This window comes from Thamnophis elegans, chromosome 1 (assembly GCF_009769535.1).
Source record: "Thamnophis elegans isolate rThaEle1 chromosome 1, rThaEle1.pri, whole genome shotgun sequence".
In the NCBI taxonomy this organism is placed as follows: Eukaryota; Metazoa; Chordata; class Lepidosauria; order Squamata; family Colubridae; genus Thamnophis; species Thamnophis elegans.
The window spans coordinates 95395968-95415641 of NC_045541.1; the positions used below are offsets into that span (position 1 = coordinate 95395968).

At 38.9% G+C, this 19674-nt stretch overlaps 1 protein-coding gene across 1 annotated transcript in view; it reads right to left on the minus strand.

The window, feature by feature from the left end:
- LUZP2 (leucine zipper protein 2) overlaps positions 1-19674 on the minus strand; it is a 372060-nt gene that overhangs the window by 164156 nt on the left and 188230 nt on the right. The window contains 1 exon segment of the mRNA XM_032227123.1: positions 1395-1512. Within this exon segment, the coding sequence (XP_032083014.1) occupies positions 1395-1512 (118 nt within the window).

Sequence of the window (19674 nt, forward strand, 5' to 3'; positions counted from 1 at the left end):
TGATTTTTTTGTATTAACCACTGTATGTGAAAAATACAGCACATTTATGACAGAAAAGAAAGTAAAGTACAACTTTGTTCTTCTATTGCCGAGACTTAACAGCACACTCAAATAAATTGGGTGGTTCATAAGGCAGAAGTTGATTTAACATGAATCTGAACATGAAATTCATTCAAATATCAATATATACAATATAATTATAAACTACCAAGAGTAATTAACTGAGATGGGTAGCTCAAGAAATTGAATAAATAAATTAGGCAAAAGTTTAGTTGTTATCATCATGCTTGGGTGGGGCTAATCATGGTTTCCAGCCTAATATTATGATACACTTTTTCCCCAGACTAATATTATGTTGTACTTTTTACACTACCAGTTGGATTTAAGACAGAAAATAAGACCTTGGTTCTTCAACTCATATGCTTTTTTTTTTTAACAGAGCAAGCAGAGTAAGAATGAAAAATGAAATATTAAAAGTGATTTTATCTTTGGCTTCCTGTCTTCTTCATTTCTTTGACTTTCATTCATCACTGAACCACAAATGGAGGAAGGGCCACATAAGTCTTCTCTAAATGATCCATTCTCTGCAAGAAGTTTAATTGGTAAGAGGAATTGGGAACTGAGCATATCACGTTTAGGAGTTGTTTTTTTTAAAAAAATGCTGCTGGTGTTCAGAAAGGAACAATAATTAGAAAAGAAAACTGAAGGATCAAAGTTATTTTGCCTTCTAAATCTTGAAACCATCTACTATTATTATAGCAATAGCACTTAGACTTATGTACTGCTTCATACTGTTTTTATAGCCCTCTCTAAGCAATTTACAGAGTCAGCAAATTGCCCCCAACAATCTGGGTCCTCATTTTACCAACCTCGGAAGGATGGAAGGCTGAGTCAACCTTGAGCCTGGTGAGATTTGAACTGCCGAACTGCAGCTAGCAATCAGCTGAAGTAGCCTGCAGTACTGCACTCTAATCACTGTGCCATCTTGGCTCTATTATATTAATATTCACTTTAAAAGGTTACACAATTCTATAGAAGGGTTGAAAGGGGGAGCTGATGTGAATGAATAGGCAACCTCCCATTCAAAATGCTTTTCACCACTGTCTCTTTTGGAGAAGGGTCTGAAGGGAAGTAAGTTATGCTTGCTTGAATATGGTCAAAAAAGGTTTCATGCCATAAGTCCATTCAAGAAGACAGAATTACAGATCATACAGGCATTTCTACTGACACTTCAGAAGAACCCCACAGTGAAGAGGAAAGTCATGAAAAGCAATTTGACTACATCCCATGTCCACATTTTATCCTTATGTGAGCCAAATAAGTAATATCACAGAGCTAATATCAAATGCATTTTACAGCTATGGTAGAACAGGAGGAAAGACATAAATTCTGACCTGAAGGTTTACTTTAATTCCCTCCAGCTCTTTGGATGTCTTCGACAGCTGGCGAAGTATGTTGCTTCTTTCCTTAAAGACTTCTTTAAGTTGTCTTTCCAGCTCTTCATAGCCCTGTCTAACACATTAAAAAACAGCACTGAGATTGTCTCAAAATAACTGAAGCAACACAAATACAACTGGAATTACACCTTGGTTTGATTACTGCAGTCCTCAGTTCTTTACTGACCAAAATGAGGATTATTTGTTATTTTTGTTTTTAGTCCATGATCTAAACATCAATAGCCTAATTCTCATGTATTTGGATAGCAGCCTTATTATCTGTTAGGCTTTTGTAAAGTACCATTTTTGTTGTGGCCCAGCAGGAGCCATTGGAGCTGCCACTAGACTCTGACAGCGAGTGGCCCTGTGAGTCGGCTCTGGAGGATGTGGAGGACCCTGGACAGGGTTCCGACTCTGAGCAGGGTGCAGAAAGACTGGTTGGCCACCATGTGGCACCTGAGTCTTGGATCAGTGGGGAGGAGACAAGGAAGAATGATCCAGAAGCCAGCAGTGAGTTGTTCCTGGATGCCCGGAATCGAAGAGCTAATAGGCGTCAGGAACAGTTACGCAAGTACAGGGGGTAATTGCACTCAGCTGGTGGTCATTAGGCTCCTCTCCAGACTATAAAAAGGCTGCTTGCGCATACGCCTCTCTTGCAGAAGTCAATGCATTGACTAAAGAGAACTTTTGTAACTAACTTGGCAGGCTGGATTGCTGCCAAGGTTTGTCTGAGTTGCTGCCAAAGTCCTTATCTGTTTGTTATGCTTGGCTTTCAGCCACCGAGGTGTTGGTTTCTTGCTATTAAAGTACATTCCACTTAAGCTTGTCTTGGCTTTCGTTACTGGACAGAGGAGGGGGTCAGAACACATTTTCAATAAAAATCTGCTTATTCTAACCAGCATCTGTCGGGCAATATTTTAAATTTGACAAATATTACCTTTTGGGGTGACTTTAATATTGAAAATAAAGAAATGGAAAAAAAAATATTGAGAAAAGTATTCAGCTCAGCTGTCTAATGTACTCTTTGCTATTTAATATTACTACTCTCTTGCTGTTTTATACACACACATTTCCCGAGACTATCCTTTTTCTCTAGAAAAGAAATCAATAGCAAAGATACATTAAAAGAGGAAAATTAGCACAATTCAGTTCTGAGTTTGGAGTCAATATCCAGAAGAGAAAAATAGGGATGATGATGATTGGTGAGGATCAGGATGAGGATTTAATAGTTTGAGGGGGAAGGTTGGCACAAAGAGTGAATGGATTGTTAAAATATACTTTGTGCTGCAGAATTGAAAACTATTTCCTCTGGATGTAATTGAATGATATTACTGCAATTATATGAAAGAAATAAGTATCAAACAATGCACTCTTTTGTGGATTCCAAAGCATCAGTGATAAAATATGAAGTAACCAGAGAGTAGAGGAAAACTTGCATGCTGATGCAATCTGGAAAGGCAATAAATTATTCCTTCTGTCATCAGAGCTGAAGCAGACAATAAATTCTGAACCAGTGACAAGAAAAAAGAACTTATTATCTCCAATCTAAAGTTGCTTATTCATGAATTAATAGACTTAAGCAATGATGTCACTAGGCAATTTCAATCTTATCACACTCCTAGCTGTCAATGTATTTGTGCTATTTAATAGACATAAAGTTTACTTCAATTGTGAAATATAAGAAAACTATTTCAATCACTGTTCTTGCATTATTCCATGGTTTTACAACTGCTGATTTGTTATATGTATACTATAATAAAACAGACAAGAAGTTCATCAACACTAATAAGAGTTTTTCAGCTTTATATTTTTAAACTTTTATGAAGCAGTATAGTAACCAGTCATTCAGGTCATGGTTGTCCCAAAGATGCTTTTTCAAGAGGCAACTGGACTTTCTTGTTTTTCTTTGAAAACATTTCACTTCTCATTCAAGAAGCTTTTTCAGCTCTGATTGGATGGTGGAGAATGGAAGGATTTAAATTCTGTGCTTCTTGAAAAAGCACCTGTGTAACCGTAGGAATAAAATAACATTTACTGCTAAAATGTATTTCTTTGGCAATGAAAACAACTGTTAACAAGTAACATAATATTCATCTGTGAAAAGGAGTTCTTACAAGTAACATCATGGTCATTGGTGGTCATGTATATTCCTGGAAATACCCTTGGCAGGAAGGAGAGGTGGAGCAAAATTTTGGAAGTAATATCAGATTCCTTGGACCTCAGACAATGTTGAATGCATTGAATCAGGTAATGAAATCAGATCTTTTGCTCGGTGTCCTATCATCTGTCACTTTCCAGGTCTAGACTTTTGCTCAGAAGTCAGCCTTTACTGAACCATAGAAATTCCCAGAGTTTTTTCTGATTCTTTACTAAGTTTATTGTTCTGACCCCCTGGCCTGTGAATAAACCAGAACACAGGCTTGGCTGTTTGCCACTGTTCAATTACTGATATAACAAATCCTTTGGCTGGGGGACCAGGCAACCCACGTTCAATAGAGTAGCTCTGCAGCAACCCAGATAGTTCAAATGAAGCAACGCAGATAGTCCAAATGAACAGATACGACTAGAATACACAGATAGATTTCCTTAACTACTAATTTGAACGTTTTTTTCCTGCAAATGTCCCCTCCCAATACCTCATCTATAATCTCTCTTGGGAGGGGCCAACCACCTGTGATTAATCATCTTCTGTAAGTCTGCCTACAGAGTTGCTGCTTCCGTTTCTCAGCCTTTCTCAATCTAACATCAGGAACAAACTGCCTTTGATCCTCCCCACTGCTCCATGCCTCAGGTGCCAACTGGTGGCCAACTAGCCTCTCTGGTCCCTGCTCTGAGTCTGAACCATGCCCAGAGTCCTCCACATTGTCCAGGGCAGACTCATATGGTTCCTCGCTATCCGAGTCCATCAGCAGCTCAACCGGATCCTGCTGGGCCACAACAGTTTACTATTTAAAGAATTCTTGTTAGAATATGAATGACTGCAGAGTTCTGATCTGGTAACCAAAGACTTGGTAATTCAGGTGGAAGCTACATATTGGGGCAGTATAAATCAATTGTGTTTCAATGCCAATTTAAGTTTCAAAGAGGCATGAGTCAGTTTGAATTTATTATTTGAAAATCAAGAGTCAATTGATCTGATCTGAATCACTACAAGATTTGAATTAAAAAAAGATTTATTCATATGTAGCTATTTCATTTTTTGCAGAATAGGATGTAAATAGTAGGGAGAATAAACTTTAAGAGGAGTTTATTGCCAAGGTCAATGCCAGGTTTCCACTGAATATTTCCAAAGGGTTTTTTCCAATATTTTTTTAGTATAGTCATTCTTCAAAGAGATAGTAAAAATGTTCTTTTTCTGTTTGCCTTCCTGGGATTTGTGAAATAATGAAAAATAAAATTGATATGTTCTTGTAGGGTGGTGCAGTTTGCTTTTTCTGATCACTGTCCTTTCTGTCATGTCAAGCAGGATTGGTATAACTAGTTGGGAAGTTTGGTCTCTTATGAACAGGAGTCCTTATCACCATTTTAGCAAGGTGTCAACCTTAACAAATCATATTGCTAAAGCTTGACTTCTCCTGAAACAAGGAATTGGAAGAAAAAATGTTGACTTGCCCATATGGGGCATTACAGCTTTGCTGTCACTGTTGATTGGGGTTCCATAGAGGCCAGGAAACCTGCCATAGCTGATTGGTAAGCTTGGCCTCTCCTGTAGAGGGATTTCCTTATTACTTACAGGATTCAGTTGTGTCAGGTTTTGGACAGACAGTAATATTCTGTGTTTGTTAATTAACCCAAGAAGCAGAATCAGTTTTCCAGAGGAAGATACTATGTCATATTGTAGATAAAGAGGCTACCGGAGAAGAATTGGCATTTGTAGCCTTGCCTTTCTCTATTATTACTATAAACATTTAAACCAGTACTTGTGATTGTTAGCATAGCACTCATCCACTCATCATTAGAAGACTTAAGTCTGCCCCAATTATGAAGAATAGAGAAGTAGAGTTCAACCCAAGAGCTTATCTGGGCAATGTTCAAAATTATGAGAGCTAAGTTAAACTGCATTATTAATTGTATTAGTAAATCAACATGGAAGCAGCAGTGTCTGTGGTGTATGTACCAAATTGGTCAAGGTTGCAAAAAAAGGCCATCCTGCCTGTTTTCTCTCTCACATTCACACATGCACATATGCACACTAGACATGCTGAATCAAGTATAACATTCCATTAGCACAAGATCTAATAAAGCTTAAGGCTTATGTGGGCTACATTAAGAAAATTGAGGGCCGAGAGAATGAATGAAGTTCAAAGCAGTATTAGCACTAGTATCCCCCCCATATCTCTGGGAGCAAAGTGTTTCATAAGATGATAAAATTGACCAGATACTTATCAACAATAAAGACTATAACATCATTCAGAATCTTCCTTGTGCAGTATATATGGAGGTAGAGTTATAATATTGTGTATTGTCTTTAGCAAACTTAACAGTAGCAGAAAAACCACCAGATCTATGATTCATTTCAAATTTCTTCAAAGATTTTCAGACACCTCTAATTCAACTTATGTGTTCCTACTCTTATTCAAAGATTTCCTTTGGAATAAAATCCACCATCCTGGGCCCAACATTTGGGAAGCCGGGCTCTGCCTGTCACAAGCCAGGACAAAGGGTGAATGACAGAGGAGTAATACCTCCTTAAAAAACCTTGGTCCAGCTGGCCTGGCTGGTAGCACCTCATAAGAGCCGAGGTGGCGCAGTGGTTAGGGTGCAGTACTGCAGGCCACTTCAGTTGACTGTTATCTGCAGTTCAGTGGTTCTAATCTCACCGGCTCAAGGTTGACTCAGCCTTCCATCCTTCCAAGGTGGGTGAAATGAGGACCCAGACTGTGGGGCAATATGCTGACTCTGTAAACCGCTTAGAGAGGGCTAAAAGCCCTATGAAGTGGTATATAAGTCTAAGTGCTATTGCTATTGCTATAAGGACCCCTTTCCAGGCTTACAGGAGAAAATGATCAACAGTTTTGAAGGCAGAAAAGAGCTTTACCCCCCAATGGCAGATAAAGCGGCAGAACCATCTTCTAAGAGAAGGGAAACTCTGATTACAAACTCCACTGACTTGTGGCTATATCCATTACTGGAAAGACTTCAGGAGTTAACTTTGAGACAAAATCCAGAGTGGAGTCCTGGAAGCAGTTTGTGACAGTGTATAACCATGTTCTGGTAACTCCTGCGACACAGCTGGAACCAATCATATCGGCTCTGCCATTCCATTGGACTATTTCAGTGATGTGGAGTGAGGGAATCTGCTGCTTGGGTAACAGTCTATCCTCCATATTAATCTACCCAGGCCTCGTGCTATAGAGAGGACACTCCAGGTCTACCTGTTTTCAGAGCACGATACCATAGTCTTTTGAGACTGATCAATGCCAATGTCTTTGGAATGATGTTTCTAGAGTTTTTTTGATGTCCTTTGTAGCTGTCCATTTAATTTATATCCCCAGATAAATATAGCTAAAATAATATTTGATCCTTCAACTAGCATAAAAGCAACAAGCAAACTACTAGCTATTTTTTTTAACGGTATCCATTGGTAAACATTAAACAGCCATTAGAAAAGAATAAGATTTTTTTTTCTACAGCAAAACTTCACAGCTGGCTATTTCCATCACAATGCTAGTTCTTGTTTATGCCTCAGAGAGCATCAGTAATAAACCATTAAAATCCTTGATGCTGTGAGACTCCATGCCATTTTCCTAGTATGTGACCCGTAAAAAATGCTTATAAATGATTGCCTCAGTTTCAGTAAACACAAGATCATTCTGAACTTTTCTTTTTGCACTTCTTCCTTCATGTTTCTTGGTGTAAGTACCCATACAGGACTAGTGTAAAAAAACCTTTGCTTGCATCTATTAGTCATTTTAGCAGGGGGGGGGGTGTTGTTTATTCAACCAATTTCAATAGTTTTCTGGTTCTATGATACGTATTTTTCCTCATACCGTCCATGGAGTTTGGAATTGTCTGAACGCTTATCAGAGATTCTTCAGGGAGATTAGATCAGCTGTCGTAAATTACTTGTCCACATTATTGATCTTAGCATGCCATATTAAATTGCACTACAAGTAAAAAAAAGTCTTATTTGTATTAAGCAGTGTATGCTTACATATACAATGTGTTGTAATAAATGATAGGTGGCTGTTGTGGCCCAGCAGGAGCTGTTGGAGCTGCTATCAGACTCCGACAGCGAGGGGCCCTATGAATCGGCTTTGGAGGATGTGGAGGACCCTGGACAGGGTTCCGACTCTGAGCAGGGTGCAGAGAGGCTGGTTGGCCACCAGGAGGCGCCTGAGCCTTGAACCAGTGGGGAGGAGACAATGGAGAGTGATCCGGACATCAGCAGTGGGGAGGAGCCAAGGGAGTTGTTCCTGGATGCCCGGCACTGGAGAGCTAATAGGCGTAAGGAACAGTTGCGAGTTACAGGAGGTAATTGCACTCAGCTGGTGGTAATTAGGCTCCTCTCAAGACTTCTTGACCTCTCAGCGGCCTTCGATACCATCGACCATGGTATCCTTCTGCGAAGACTGGGGGAGGTTGGAGTTGGAGGCACCGTTTTACTGTGGTTCTCCTCTTACCTCTCTGACAGGTCGCACTCGATTGGTTGGAGGACAGAGATTGACCCCTAGGCCCCTCAAATATGGGGTGCCGCAGGGCTCGGTCCTGTCCCCCCTCCTATTTAACATCTACATGAAGACACTGGGTGAGATCATTCACCGGCACAGGATCAAGTACCACCAATATGTGGACAATACTCAATTGTATATGTCTGCCCCGTGCCAACTCAACAAAGCAGTGGAAGTGATGTGCCAGTACCTGGAGACTGTTAGGGTCTGGATGGGAGTAAACAAGTTGGCACTCAATCCAGACAAGACCGAGTGGCTTTTTTTTTTTAAATGTTTATTTCCAATTCATTCCATACAATCACATGTATACTGTGCATAACCGGGGCATATAACATTGAATAATAAACATAGCCCTCCTTTTATAGACAATACCCCCCAAGATACAAACCCAATATACCACCTTGACCCACCATACACCCTCTTTCACCCCCCTACAACTTTCATTCTTCCTTCCAACATTCCCCTCTACTTCCTACTTCCCCTTCCCCTCTATCACTCCTCTCTCCCACTACTTTCCCTCCCTTCCTTCTCCTCCTGCCTCCGATCCTCTCTCCCACCCTCTCTTCCCCTCTTTCTTCTTTCGCTCTACTCCTCCCTTTGGTGTATTTCTATTATCTATCAATATGTTCAGCTTGTCCTATTTTTACCCTAACATTAAAGAGCCACAGTATACAAGTGCAATCATGTGCTTTAAGATCTAACACATATTATATTTCCCCCTCCCCCTCCCCCTAAAACCCCACCTCCCTTCCCTCCCCCCGACTTCCCAGAGCCCGTACACGCTATAGCTTTTTAACAAACACAGTCTAAAATATCTTAAAACAAAGAAGATTTAAAAAAAAAGGGAAAGTCGATAAGATATCTACATTGGACTCAGCTTCTTACTGTTACCCAAACTTTAAACAGTTTAACTTATTGCTAATCTTAAGCATAGGCTATCTGGAGTTTCTTAGTCCTATATTTGCTTTGTGTATAATCAATCCATTTTTTCCAGTCTCGTTTATATATCTCGTTTGAGTGGTCTTTAAGATATGCTGAAATTTTTGCCATCTTAATTATAATACCAAATGGGACGTCCCATCTATACTGTATCTGACGCTTTCTGAGCTCTTCCACTAGAAAAGCATAATCCCTCCTGGCTCTTAGCATTTGAGGTGGTATTTCTTTCAAGACAATCAAATCCTGTCCGCCAATTTGAAGCCTGGTATTATAGGACTCTTGTAATATCACGTTTCTGAACTTTCTTGTAACAAAGTATATTACCACATCTCGGGGGAGTTGCTTCTGTTTTGCCGCCCAAGAATTAACGCGATAAATTTTATCGATCTGCCAATCAAAATTGGATCCCGGTCTTCCCACCAGGCAGTCAAAAGCCTCTGAAAACATCTGCTTTAAGTTCTCCTGTTTATCTTCGCGCAGCCCCCTGACTCTTAATGCAAGCTCCATCTGTTTGTACTGTATCATAATAATTTGTTTTTCAGCATTTTCAACTTTTTGTTCCACCACTTCAGTTTTAGATGTCAAATTAGTATTGGCTTCATTAAGAACCTCTAAGTTATCTTCCATTCCAGAAACATGTTCTGTCAATAGATTTACAAGTCCCATTATATCATCATTCATTTTGGCGATCCTAGTATCAAACTTATCATATAAGACTTTCATCTCATTCCTTATTTCATCTCTGAATTCTCTGAAAGTTTCCAAAAAGAATTCTTTCGTTAGTACATCTCCACTAGGGGGCATAGAGGGTGGGGGCTGCAACTTTGTGCCAGGTATGGGGGATGTAGCCCTAGGAGGTAATTTCACAGGATTTAATTTTGATGCCATTATATCTTTGCTTCAAGCAATTAATCAAATTTTGCTGGCCCGCTATGCAGCTTACACAAAAAAAGAAAAATTCCTCCCTTTTTGCAGAGAGTTTACGGAAGGTTTCAAAAGGCTGGCATTACACCAAAACAGTTCGGCAAAAAAAACGTCTGTTTGGAATGTCTCTATATTAGCAAAGAGTCTTTGAAAACTTTTAGAGGTTGATAAGAAAGAATCTTCAGAGAAGTAGAGCTAATTAATTAGTGGGAGGCTATTCCTTTGATTCTTTGCCAAGGAAATAGGAATGTACCATTATTGCAAATGCGGAAGCTACAGAATCGCCATCTTGGGAGCAGTTGCAAAAAGGAAGCTTTATAAAACTGAAGCTAGGATTTTTTTCTAGAAACAGCAAATAAAGTTCTCAGGTACGGGCTCTGCTTGTATTAGTTTCAAATAAATGTCTCAAGAATTGTCCTAAGAGGGGTTTCTTTGCCTTGTGCTGTTGAAACAGCCGAGATTTCTGGCCGGAGATATGACTCAGCTTTGGTTGTCTCCCCCCTTCTGTTCGCAGCAAAAAAAAAAAAAGCTGCAAACTTCAAAGAAAGCTCTTACCAGCTGGGTCTCTCTCTTCAACCTTCTTGCCTGAAGAATGAGATATCTGCTAGGTGTTTAAGCAGATAACGAACCAGAAATCTGGGGGCAGCTCAATTAAGCCGCCGCCAACAGCAAAGTCCCGCCCCGGAAGTCCCAAGACCGAGTGGCTTTTGATGTTTCCTCCCAAGGATAGTCTGGATTTTCCATCTATTAGCCTGGGGGGTGAAAGCTTACACCCCTCAGAGAGGGCCTGCAACTTGGGTGTCCTCCTGGATCTGCAGCTGACTTTAGAACACCATTTGTCAGCTGTGACCAGGGGGGCTTTTGCCCAGGTTCGCCTGATGCACCAGTTGCGACCCTATGTGGACTTGGAGACACTTCAAATGGTCACTCATGCCCTCGTCACCTCAAGGCTCGACTACTGCAACACACTCTACATGGGGCTGCCCTTGAAGAGTGTTCGGAGACTGCAGTTGGTCCAGAATGCAGCCACATGAGCGATATCGGGTGTACCTCGGTACACCCATGTTACACCTATCCTCCGCGAGCTGCACTGGCTCCCCATTAGTCTCTGGATGCGCTACAAAGTGCTGGTGATTACCTTTAAAGCCCTACATGGCATTGGACCTGGATATCTGAGAGACCGTCTCCTGCTACACACCTCCCAACGTCCGATAAGAACCCACAGGCTAGGCCTCCTTCGGGTGCCGTCGACTGGACAATGCCAACTGGCGACCACTCGGGGGAGAGCCTTCTCTGTAGCTGCTCCGGCTCTGTGGAATAAGTTACCAGCAGAGATCCGGCCCCTTCCCACCCTCGTGGCCTTCCAAAAAGCCACCAAAACCTGGCTGTTCCGACAGGCCTGGGGTTGCTGATTTTCAAATCAGGTTCAACCCCCAATTAAACCAAATGTATGTTGTGTTTTTTTAAATTGTTCGTATTGGTTGTATTCTCCCCCTGTGTGTATTTTATTTCATTTCATATTTGTAAGCCGCCCGGAGTCCCCCTGGGATTGGGCGGCATATAAACCCATTAAATTGCGAATTACTATAAAAGGAATGCTTGTGCACATGCCCCTTTTGCAGGAGTCAACGCATTAACTAATGTTGGAGAAGTAGCTTGGCAGGCTGGATTGCTGCCAAGGCTTGTCTGTGCTGGATTGCTGCCAAGGCTTGTCTGTGCTGGTTTGCTGCCAAGGACCTGTCTGTCTGTTAATAAATTCCGTAAAGTATCTTTGGCTCAGCGTGCTTTGGTGTGGGATGAGGGGGGGTCAGAACAGGTGGCTACAGCAGGAGAAGGCCAGACACAAAGGCCAGTATCATCCGTTTTGTCTTCCAAACAACAGTTTAGGAAAGTGACAGAGATTTCTTCACTAGCACTTTGCAATGAACATTTGCAAAACAAGTTTTGAAATCAAGTCCAGAACTGTTGAAATTAATCTGACAGCTTCGGGTTACTCACTCTTACATACAGGATCATTTGCAAGAAGTGGTAGTGGTATTAAAAAAAAACCTTCAAAATTGTGGATACACTTTGAAGGAGTGGGACTTTGATCACGAGGTTGCATGATCAAAACCCCACTGTTGTTTTGAAACCCCTTTCCCATCTTCGGTCATACACAGGCTAATTATGGACTTTGGAAAACATTATGGTGAAATTGTCACTAAGAAGCAAGGAATAAAATTTATATTGAACAAGCCTAGAAGGTTCTTAGGAAATGAAATGATAGTCAAACTATTTGTGGTACATAAAAGAGGAAGGTATTTATTCTGACACAAGTTTCATGATTCATATTATAAAATGAATAGAAAAAAAATATATGAACTGCTGATTGTTTAGATTAGAGAAATGAAGATTGAAACTAAAATATTAAACTAACCCAAATTGGAATCTTGCAGTTAATTCATTGGAACCTATATCTAGCAAAGCACAGATGTATGAGCAAACCAAAATAGTCAACAGTGGTCAGAGACAGATGTAGAATTTATAAGGAATTTCTAATTAAAACCACTTCAAATTTGACATACTCCGACTCAGGAATGCTGTGAAAAAGAGCTCAATTTCAGTTAGAGAATCTCTTGTCTTTGACTTGGAGTATTACCCTTTATTTCTCAGACCATCTTGTTTCACATTCAGAACAAGTGTTTAGCATTCAAAATGGGACAATTTGGATCCCAGATGAGATATTTTGAACTTGAAATAATTAAAATTCAAAACGTTGCATATATTCTTGTACAGAAGTGTAAAGTCCTACCCACAATTGAAAAGGAATATAAATAAAGTTTATTAAAGAAGGAAGATAACCCTGTATCTTATTTGGAAAAAGTAGGAAACAAAGCAATATATTTTTCCTTTATTTTAGTAGTTAATGGACTAAAATATGCAATAAGTCAACTTTTCTGAAGCTGCATCTTCAAAACAAATAGAGAATGAAAAGAGGGCTTGCAAACTAAAGTATTATTTAGAGTCCCACCACAAACTACCACAGAAGCTTATGCTATTGAAAAGACCTTTGTATCATGGAAGGACAATTTACCAAATGTTACTTTATATTTTGATGCATGTTTGAAACCAAACTGTCAAAATTCAGAACAATTCTACTTTATTTTCTTTCTACCTGAAATGACAAGACACACAAAAATTGTCTTCATTTGTGCTTTTAATAGCATTATTCCTCATGTTTCCAGTGCTGCAGACATGAATCATTGTGTGAACTTATGAACTATAGTTTTCTTTATGGAACAAGATCAAACTGCATGCCAACCATTATTAGCACAACATTTTCTACATTTTTTTTAAAATGTGACTCATTGTTCTGAAATCAAATTCCAGAGGAAAGAACTATCTGAAATAGTAGATGCAGAAAATATAGATTCTAACTTTAAGATTTCACTATGGTGGTTGAAAAGCTGAAGGAAGGGGAAAACCTACAAATCTTATTACCATGTGTGAAATAGAGGAGTGAATAGCAGTTTGGAGAAAGGAACAGACCTAATATAAGCCAATTGCATATGTTTATATCACATTTATTATAATTGTCCTCTCAAATCCCTTTATATATCAATATGTGTTAAATATACTTCTCTATGAACATGTAAAATTTAACTCTACAATTAACTGGGAAGAGTGTAGACTTTATATTACAATAATGATTGAGGGGACAATAGTAAAATGATTTTCAAAATAACCTTTTATGTAGAGACTTTATCTTATACAGAATCATGTACTATAAGTACAATCAGTAAAGTGGGGTTTGAATTTCATGTATGGTATATTACCCAAGATGGATGTGATGGCTCAGTGGCTAAGACGCTGAGCTTGTCAATCAGAAAGGTCAGCAGTTCAGTGGTTCAAATTCCCAGTGCCGCGTAACAGAGTGAGCGCTTGTTACTTGTCCCAGCTTCTGCCGATCTAGCAGTTTGAAAGCATGTAAAAATGCAAGTAGAAAAAATAGGAACCACCTTTGGTGGGAAGATAACAGTGTTTCATGTGCCTTCAGCATTTAGTCATGCTGGCCACATGACCACGGAGACGTCTTCAGATAGCGCTGGCTCTTCGGCTTTGAAATGGAGATGAGTACTGCCCCCTAGAGTCGGGAATGACTAGCAAATATGTGTGAGGAGAACCTTTACCTTCACCTTTTATATTAACCAAATTCCCCAAAATTGACCAATATGTTCCTTATCATTAAAAGGGAATTCAGCATATGCATTACCAGTGATAATGGCTAAAATCAATACAACCATTTTATATATAATGCTGAAGAGCATTATGTAAAAGTCTTAATTCACCAAAACCATGTTTTAAGGGATTAAACAGGGACAGAGGATAATACTTATAAGATCATCTGCTGATGATCATAAACTATGGCAGTTTGAGATTTGATATGCAAGAGGACTCAGTTGGATCAACTTTATTAAAATTCAAATAAAAAAACACATACCTAGCTATTTCAGAAGGCCTTTAGAGACTGAGAAAATTGTTATTTCCACCCTTAAGCAGATATTGTTACAGAAAGCATTATTCCTTTGTGAGACTTATAGAACATTATTGGTATTACTTGGTTTTGACCATGGTATTCTTATTTATTGCTTTAATATATTTCTGTTTATTTACTGGAGTGAATGCCACTTAAGATTCATCTGCTTTTGAAGCAGCCTATAACCATGAATTAATTTTTTTTAAAAAAATGGCAAAGTGTATGAATCGAGAAATGGAATAGATATGTTTGGTACGAGACTAAGAAAATGAGGGAAATGTAATAGATCTGAATGAAGCTAATCTGTTCCTGTGGAGTAGAATTGATGAATTCACACAGAAATGCAAAGATGTAGACTTAATTTTGAATGAAATGGCTTATGGTGATTTGAGGGAATCAGAAGCAATCTGCAACTAATGCTAGTAGCCAGTGATATGAGCAAGAGATAACTCTGAGAGGCCCTCAGGCAGTGTTAGCATTCCATAATGAAACTGAGAAACCTTGAATGTTATGTTGCCCAAGGAACACTTGTGGTAATTTTACTTGTGCGACTGGATGCTAGTGCTAGCTTCAAATGAGTAAGTGTGACCTAACACAGCCATGACCAACTTTCAGGCAACCATAATGTTCAGCAGTGCAACTGAGAGAGCCTTCTGTGAGATTGTGAAAGAGCCATGTGGAACAATATGAACCAGATGATATGAGCACCTTCCATCATTAGCCAAAGTACTTGCTTTAGAAAGCAAAGGTAGTTCTGCAAAAAGTCATGTTGATAAGTAATAACGCTTATGCTGCTTCATAGTACTTTAAAGCACTCCCTGGGCAGTTAACAATATGACTTTATTACCCCCAACAATCTGGACCCTCATTTTACAGACCTTTGAAAGCTGAGTCAACCTTGAACCCTGTCAGGTTCAAACTCCTGGTAGTAGGCATAGTAAGTTAACCCTAACCCTACAATACTGCAACCACTGCATCACCCTGATTTACTGTGCTGTGTTAATAAATGTACTTTACACATATGTGAAAACTAATCTGCTATTCTGTGCAGGCATAAAAGTTAAACTAAGCTAAAACTGCAGATGCACAAAAACATTTATGTTTTTCAAGTTGTGGTCCCTGAGTTGCAGATACCCAAAACCACAAATGATGAGACATCAAATAACGAAGACCAAATTGTTATAGTGATATTTGACTGTTCTTCATCATTTGACATGCATGAAGCATAATACAAATAGTTTTTTTACAAAAATGGGAAGGTGACAGAGATAAGGAAGGCATATGTCTGTGTGGGATACATTTGTTCAATATAATGATAGTCAGGGATTTGCTGTATTCAAAAGAACAAAACCCAAGATATTTATATAAACATGGGAGTGTGGGTAGGTGTGTATGTGTGTGGGTATAGCAAGAATATGTCAAAGTACATTATGCTTGACAATTGGAAGCAAGATGTAAAAGAGTTCATTTAATTGTTGGAAAGGACACTTATAGTTACTTATTTATTGCTTTAATTCTTTTTTTTATTCTGTTCAAATGATGGCCAATGAGTGTTTTCCCTTTTTTCTCTTGCCCATAGTTACAAGGGAAGTCATTGGGGATTTAATGGAGTATATAAAGGTAAAGATAAAGGTTCCCCTCGCACATATGTCCTAGTTGTTCCCCACTCTAGGGGGCAGTGCTCATCTCCATTTCAAAGCCGAAGAGCCAGCGCTGTCTGAAGATGTCTCCATGGTCATGTGGCCGGCATGACTAAACACCGAAAGCACACGGAACGCTGTTACCTTCCTTCCAAAGGTGGTTCCTATTTTTCTACTTGCATTTTTACATGCTTTCGAACTGCTGGGTTGGCAGAACAAGTAACAGGAGCTCATTCCGTTATGCGGCGCAAGGATTCGAACTGCTGAACTGCCGACCTTTCTGACCACCAAGTCCCATTTATCTACTCCCTATATATGGAGTATATAGGCCTATCCTATTCTAAATTTGTGAGCCCCTTTCTTTAAGCTGCCTCTTCCTCCCCACCCCACCCCTATCATCCACCCCAGGTAGTTTTTTTCCTTGGCAGTAGGACTGACTAATAGAGCTATTCTTCATCCCTACAGCTGGTCAGTGGCAGCAAGTAAGATTATACATTCTCAGTCTCCAGGAAAAAGCTAAACAGATTGAGGTAAGGCTATATTCAAACTTGGGGAAAAAAGAAGTAAATGCTAGCATTTGCATTTGAGTCCTCCATAGCCACTCCATTGTGAATTTAAGTGACATTCAACATGATAGCTAAGGGTTGGGATAGTTGCAGCCTCATTACCATTATAAAATCCTCTTTCTCTGTGTTCTCTCATTGCTCTCTCTCAGGTATTAGCATTTGAATCCAGTGTTGAATATATTTATTTCTTGCATACTAAAAATAGAATGGAAACCCAGAAAAAACAGTGTTTGAACTTAAGGGAAAAAGAAAAATTGGTCTTTTCAATCTCATCTATATACATTTGTTTAGTACATGTGTTATCTTAGCATTAAAACAAACACATCTTTAAATACCTGGTTGAGACAATTAAGATGCATTTGGTTGTATACTTCATCACCTAATTAATTCTAATGCAGAAGAAATAGAAATAATGACTTTAGAGTGTCAGGGAGACTCTAAATCCATGCTTTATTACTGGTAAATCACTGGGAGAGAAGGCAATCTTTTAATATTACCAAGAGATTATAAGTTTTAGTCTTTAATTACTTTCCTAAGCAATATTATTCTGTGGAGTCCTTGGTGCTCTCTAAGCCCTATTGTTTGCGTACAGATATTTCATTACCCAACTAGGTAACTTCATCAGTGCTAGTGAACGTGGGGTTTGCTTTCTGTTTATATACAATAGGACTCCAGGGTTTTTACATTTCAACCCTATTCTGTTCTGTTGGTACAATATTGTCCTTTCCCACAAAAGAGAATAAATATAGCTCAGAATTGGACTGTGGAGTCTTTGGTGCTCTCTGAGGTTGTTCGTTTGCTTGTGGACATTTAATTATCAACTACAGTACGTAACATCACCAGTGATCCTCACTGTAACATCATTGAGGATATTTACCTAGTTAGATAATGAAATGACTGCCAGCAAACAATCAGGTTCAGAGAGAACCCAAAACTCTACAATATTTTTCTTCCTATATTTTTCTTCCTTTCTTTTATATTTAATGGAACAGTTCCTTATCATTCAGTTAGTATGCATCAATTAGCAGTATTTATGATTCTGGATCAATAGTATTTATGATTATTAAAGACTAAAAAAGCTCCTAAATAATTTTAACAATAATAACAGGGCGTTGTAAATCAGGACAAAAAGAAAAACTGTTACTCAGTGTTGAGAAGCTGCATTATAAAATTAAGCAAGGAACCCACAAAGCTGTTGCACAGATATAAATCTCCCATAGCAACACACTTGAATTCTTAGTAATGATTTCTTTCTAGTTCTATGCAGGATCTTCTGGAATCTGATTCAGACCATACCAGGTAGGACTGATAAAGGTACCATACCATCTAGGACTGATAAAGGTGGCAAAGAGGTATTGCATTACCTTTATGGTATTGCCAAGGTTGTTGAAATCCTGATGGAAAATGTATAAAGCTAAGGTTTTGTCTTTATCTTCTTTCAGACAGAACTCATCAGTTTTGGAGTCTAGAAATCAGGTGATCCTATTGTTGTATAGTTTTGTGATATTATGGGGTATGAACTAAGAGATAAATAATACATTCCAATGTCTGGAGAGTATCAGTCATTCATGTCATGGTTGTCCCAAAGGTGCTTTTTCAAAAGGCAACTGGACTTTGTTTTTCTCAAAGACATTTTGCTTCTCCTCCAAGAAGCATTCTTTGTGGATGAGAAGTGAAACGTCTTCAAAGAAAAACAAAGTCCAGTTCCTTTTGAAAAAGCACCTTTGGGACAATATATTCAAACATACAGTATACTATAAGAACATAGTTCATACAGAATGTTTCTAAGAATCCAAGTCGGCTAAAAAGTTGATTATCAATGTGAGTTATATAAACTACTATAATGCTATGTAAATTTGCCTTGAAGACTTCAAAGTGCTAAATGTTAAAGAGGTTTAAATGCTAATACATCATCACTGCGAGGATAAAGGGATTTCAGCTGTACCCCAGAGAAAGGTATTATTGATTGCTTTCCATTGCTGTCCCTGATCTGGAAAATGTTGTAGGAGAGTCAGTCTTGTAAGTTTCAGCACTTTGTATATTAAAAGTACGTAGTAAATTTTAAGACAAAATTTAGAAAACTGCCTTACTCATTCCCCCGTCTGAAACCAAAACAATAACAACAAACATGTATTTTCTATTTCAAAGCAATTTAGAAGTCCCTTATCCTCATGAACTGATGTATGTTCCCTAGGACAACTATGTAAGAAAATATGTTTCACATTCACGTGGCCTCAACTTAATACTTGGCACCAGGGTGGGTTCTGGCTGATGCTACTGCTGGCTTGCTCAGTGCTGCGTATGCATGCATACTTCGCACATGTACGTAATTGATGTGCAGTACATGCGCATGGGCAGTACATAAAAAACACTTCTGCACAAGTGCAGAAGCAAAAACAAGATGGCGGTACCTACAGCAACATCGATAGAACAGGTTCGGGGGCGTGGCAGGCCAAGTTACTACCTACTCAACCAAACCGGGCCGAACCGGGAGGACTCACCTCTGCTTGGCACCACAATTAAAAGGGGTCATTTTCAGGGTAGAACCAGGCTTTGTATTGGAATATTGAAATTAAGTAAGAGTATTTCTGAAAAACCTACTAGGAATAAGATGCAAACAAAACATACACAAGAGGACATATACAACAATAATGGAGAAGTTCACATCAAATGTGCTTATGAAACAACCTCCTATTAATGTATAATTAAATCCTTAAATATATTCATAGTGAGCTTTAAGCACATTTAAGCACATTTAATCATATATATTTTAAATGCCCTGACTTTAAGTGTTATAATGAATTAATATTAGGTTCCTTGTTACCAAGAGTAGTGGTAACAGAAATCGTTTATCCAAATCCCTAAATTAGTTCCATTGTGGACCATTGATTTATGTCATAAATGCCTGCTGCAGTATTCCTCACAAAGTATATTGCATTAATTTAGTCAACAACTAAAATTATTATTATTAATGCACATATC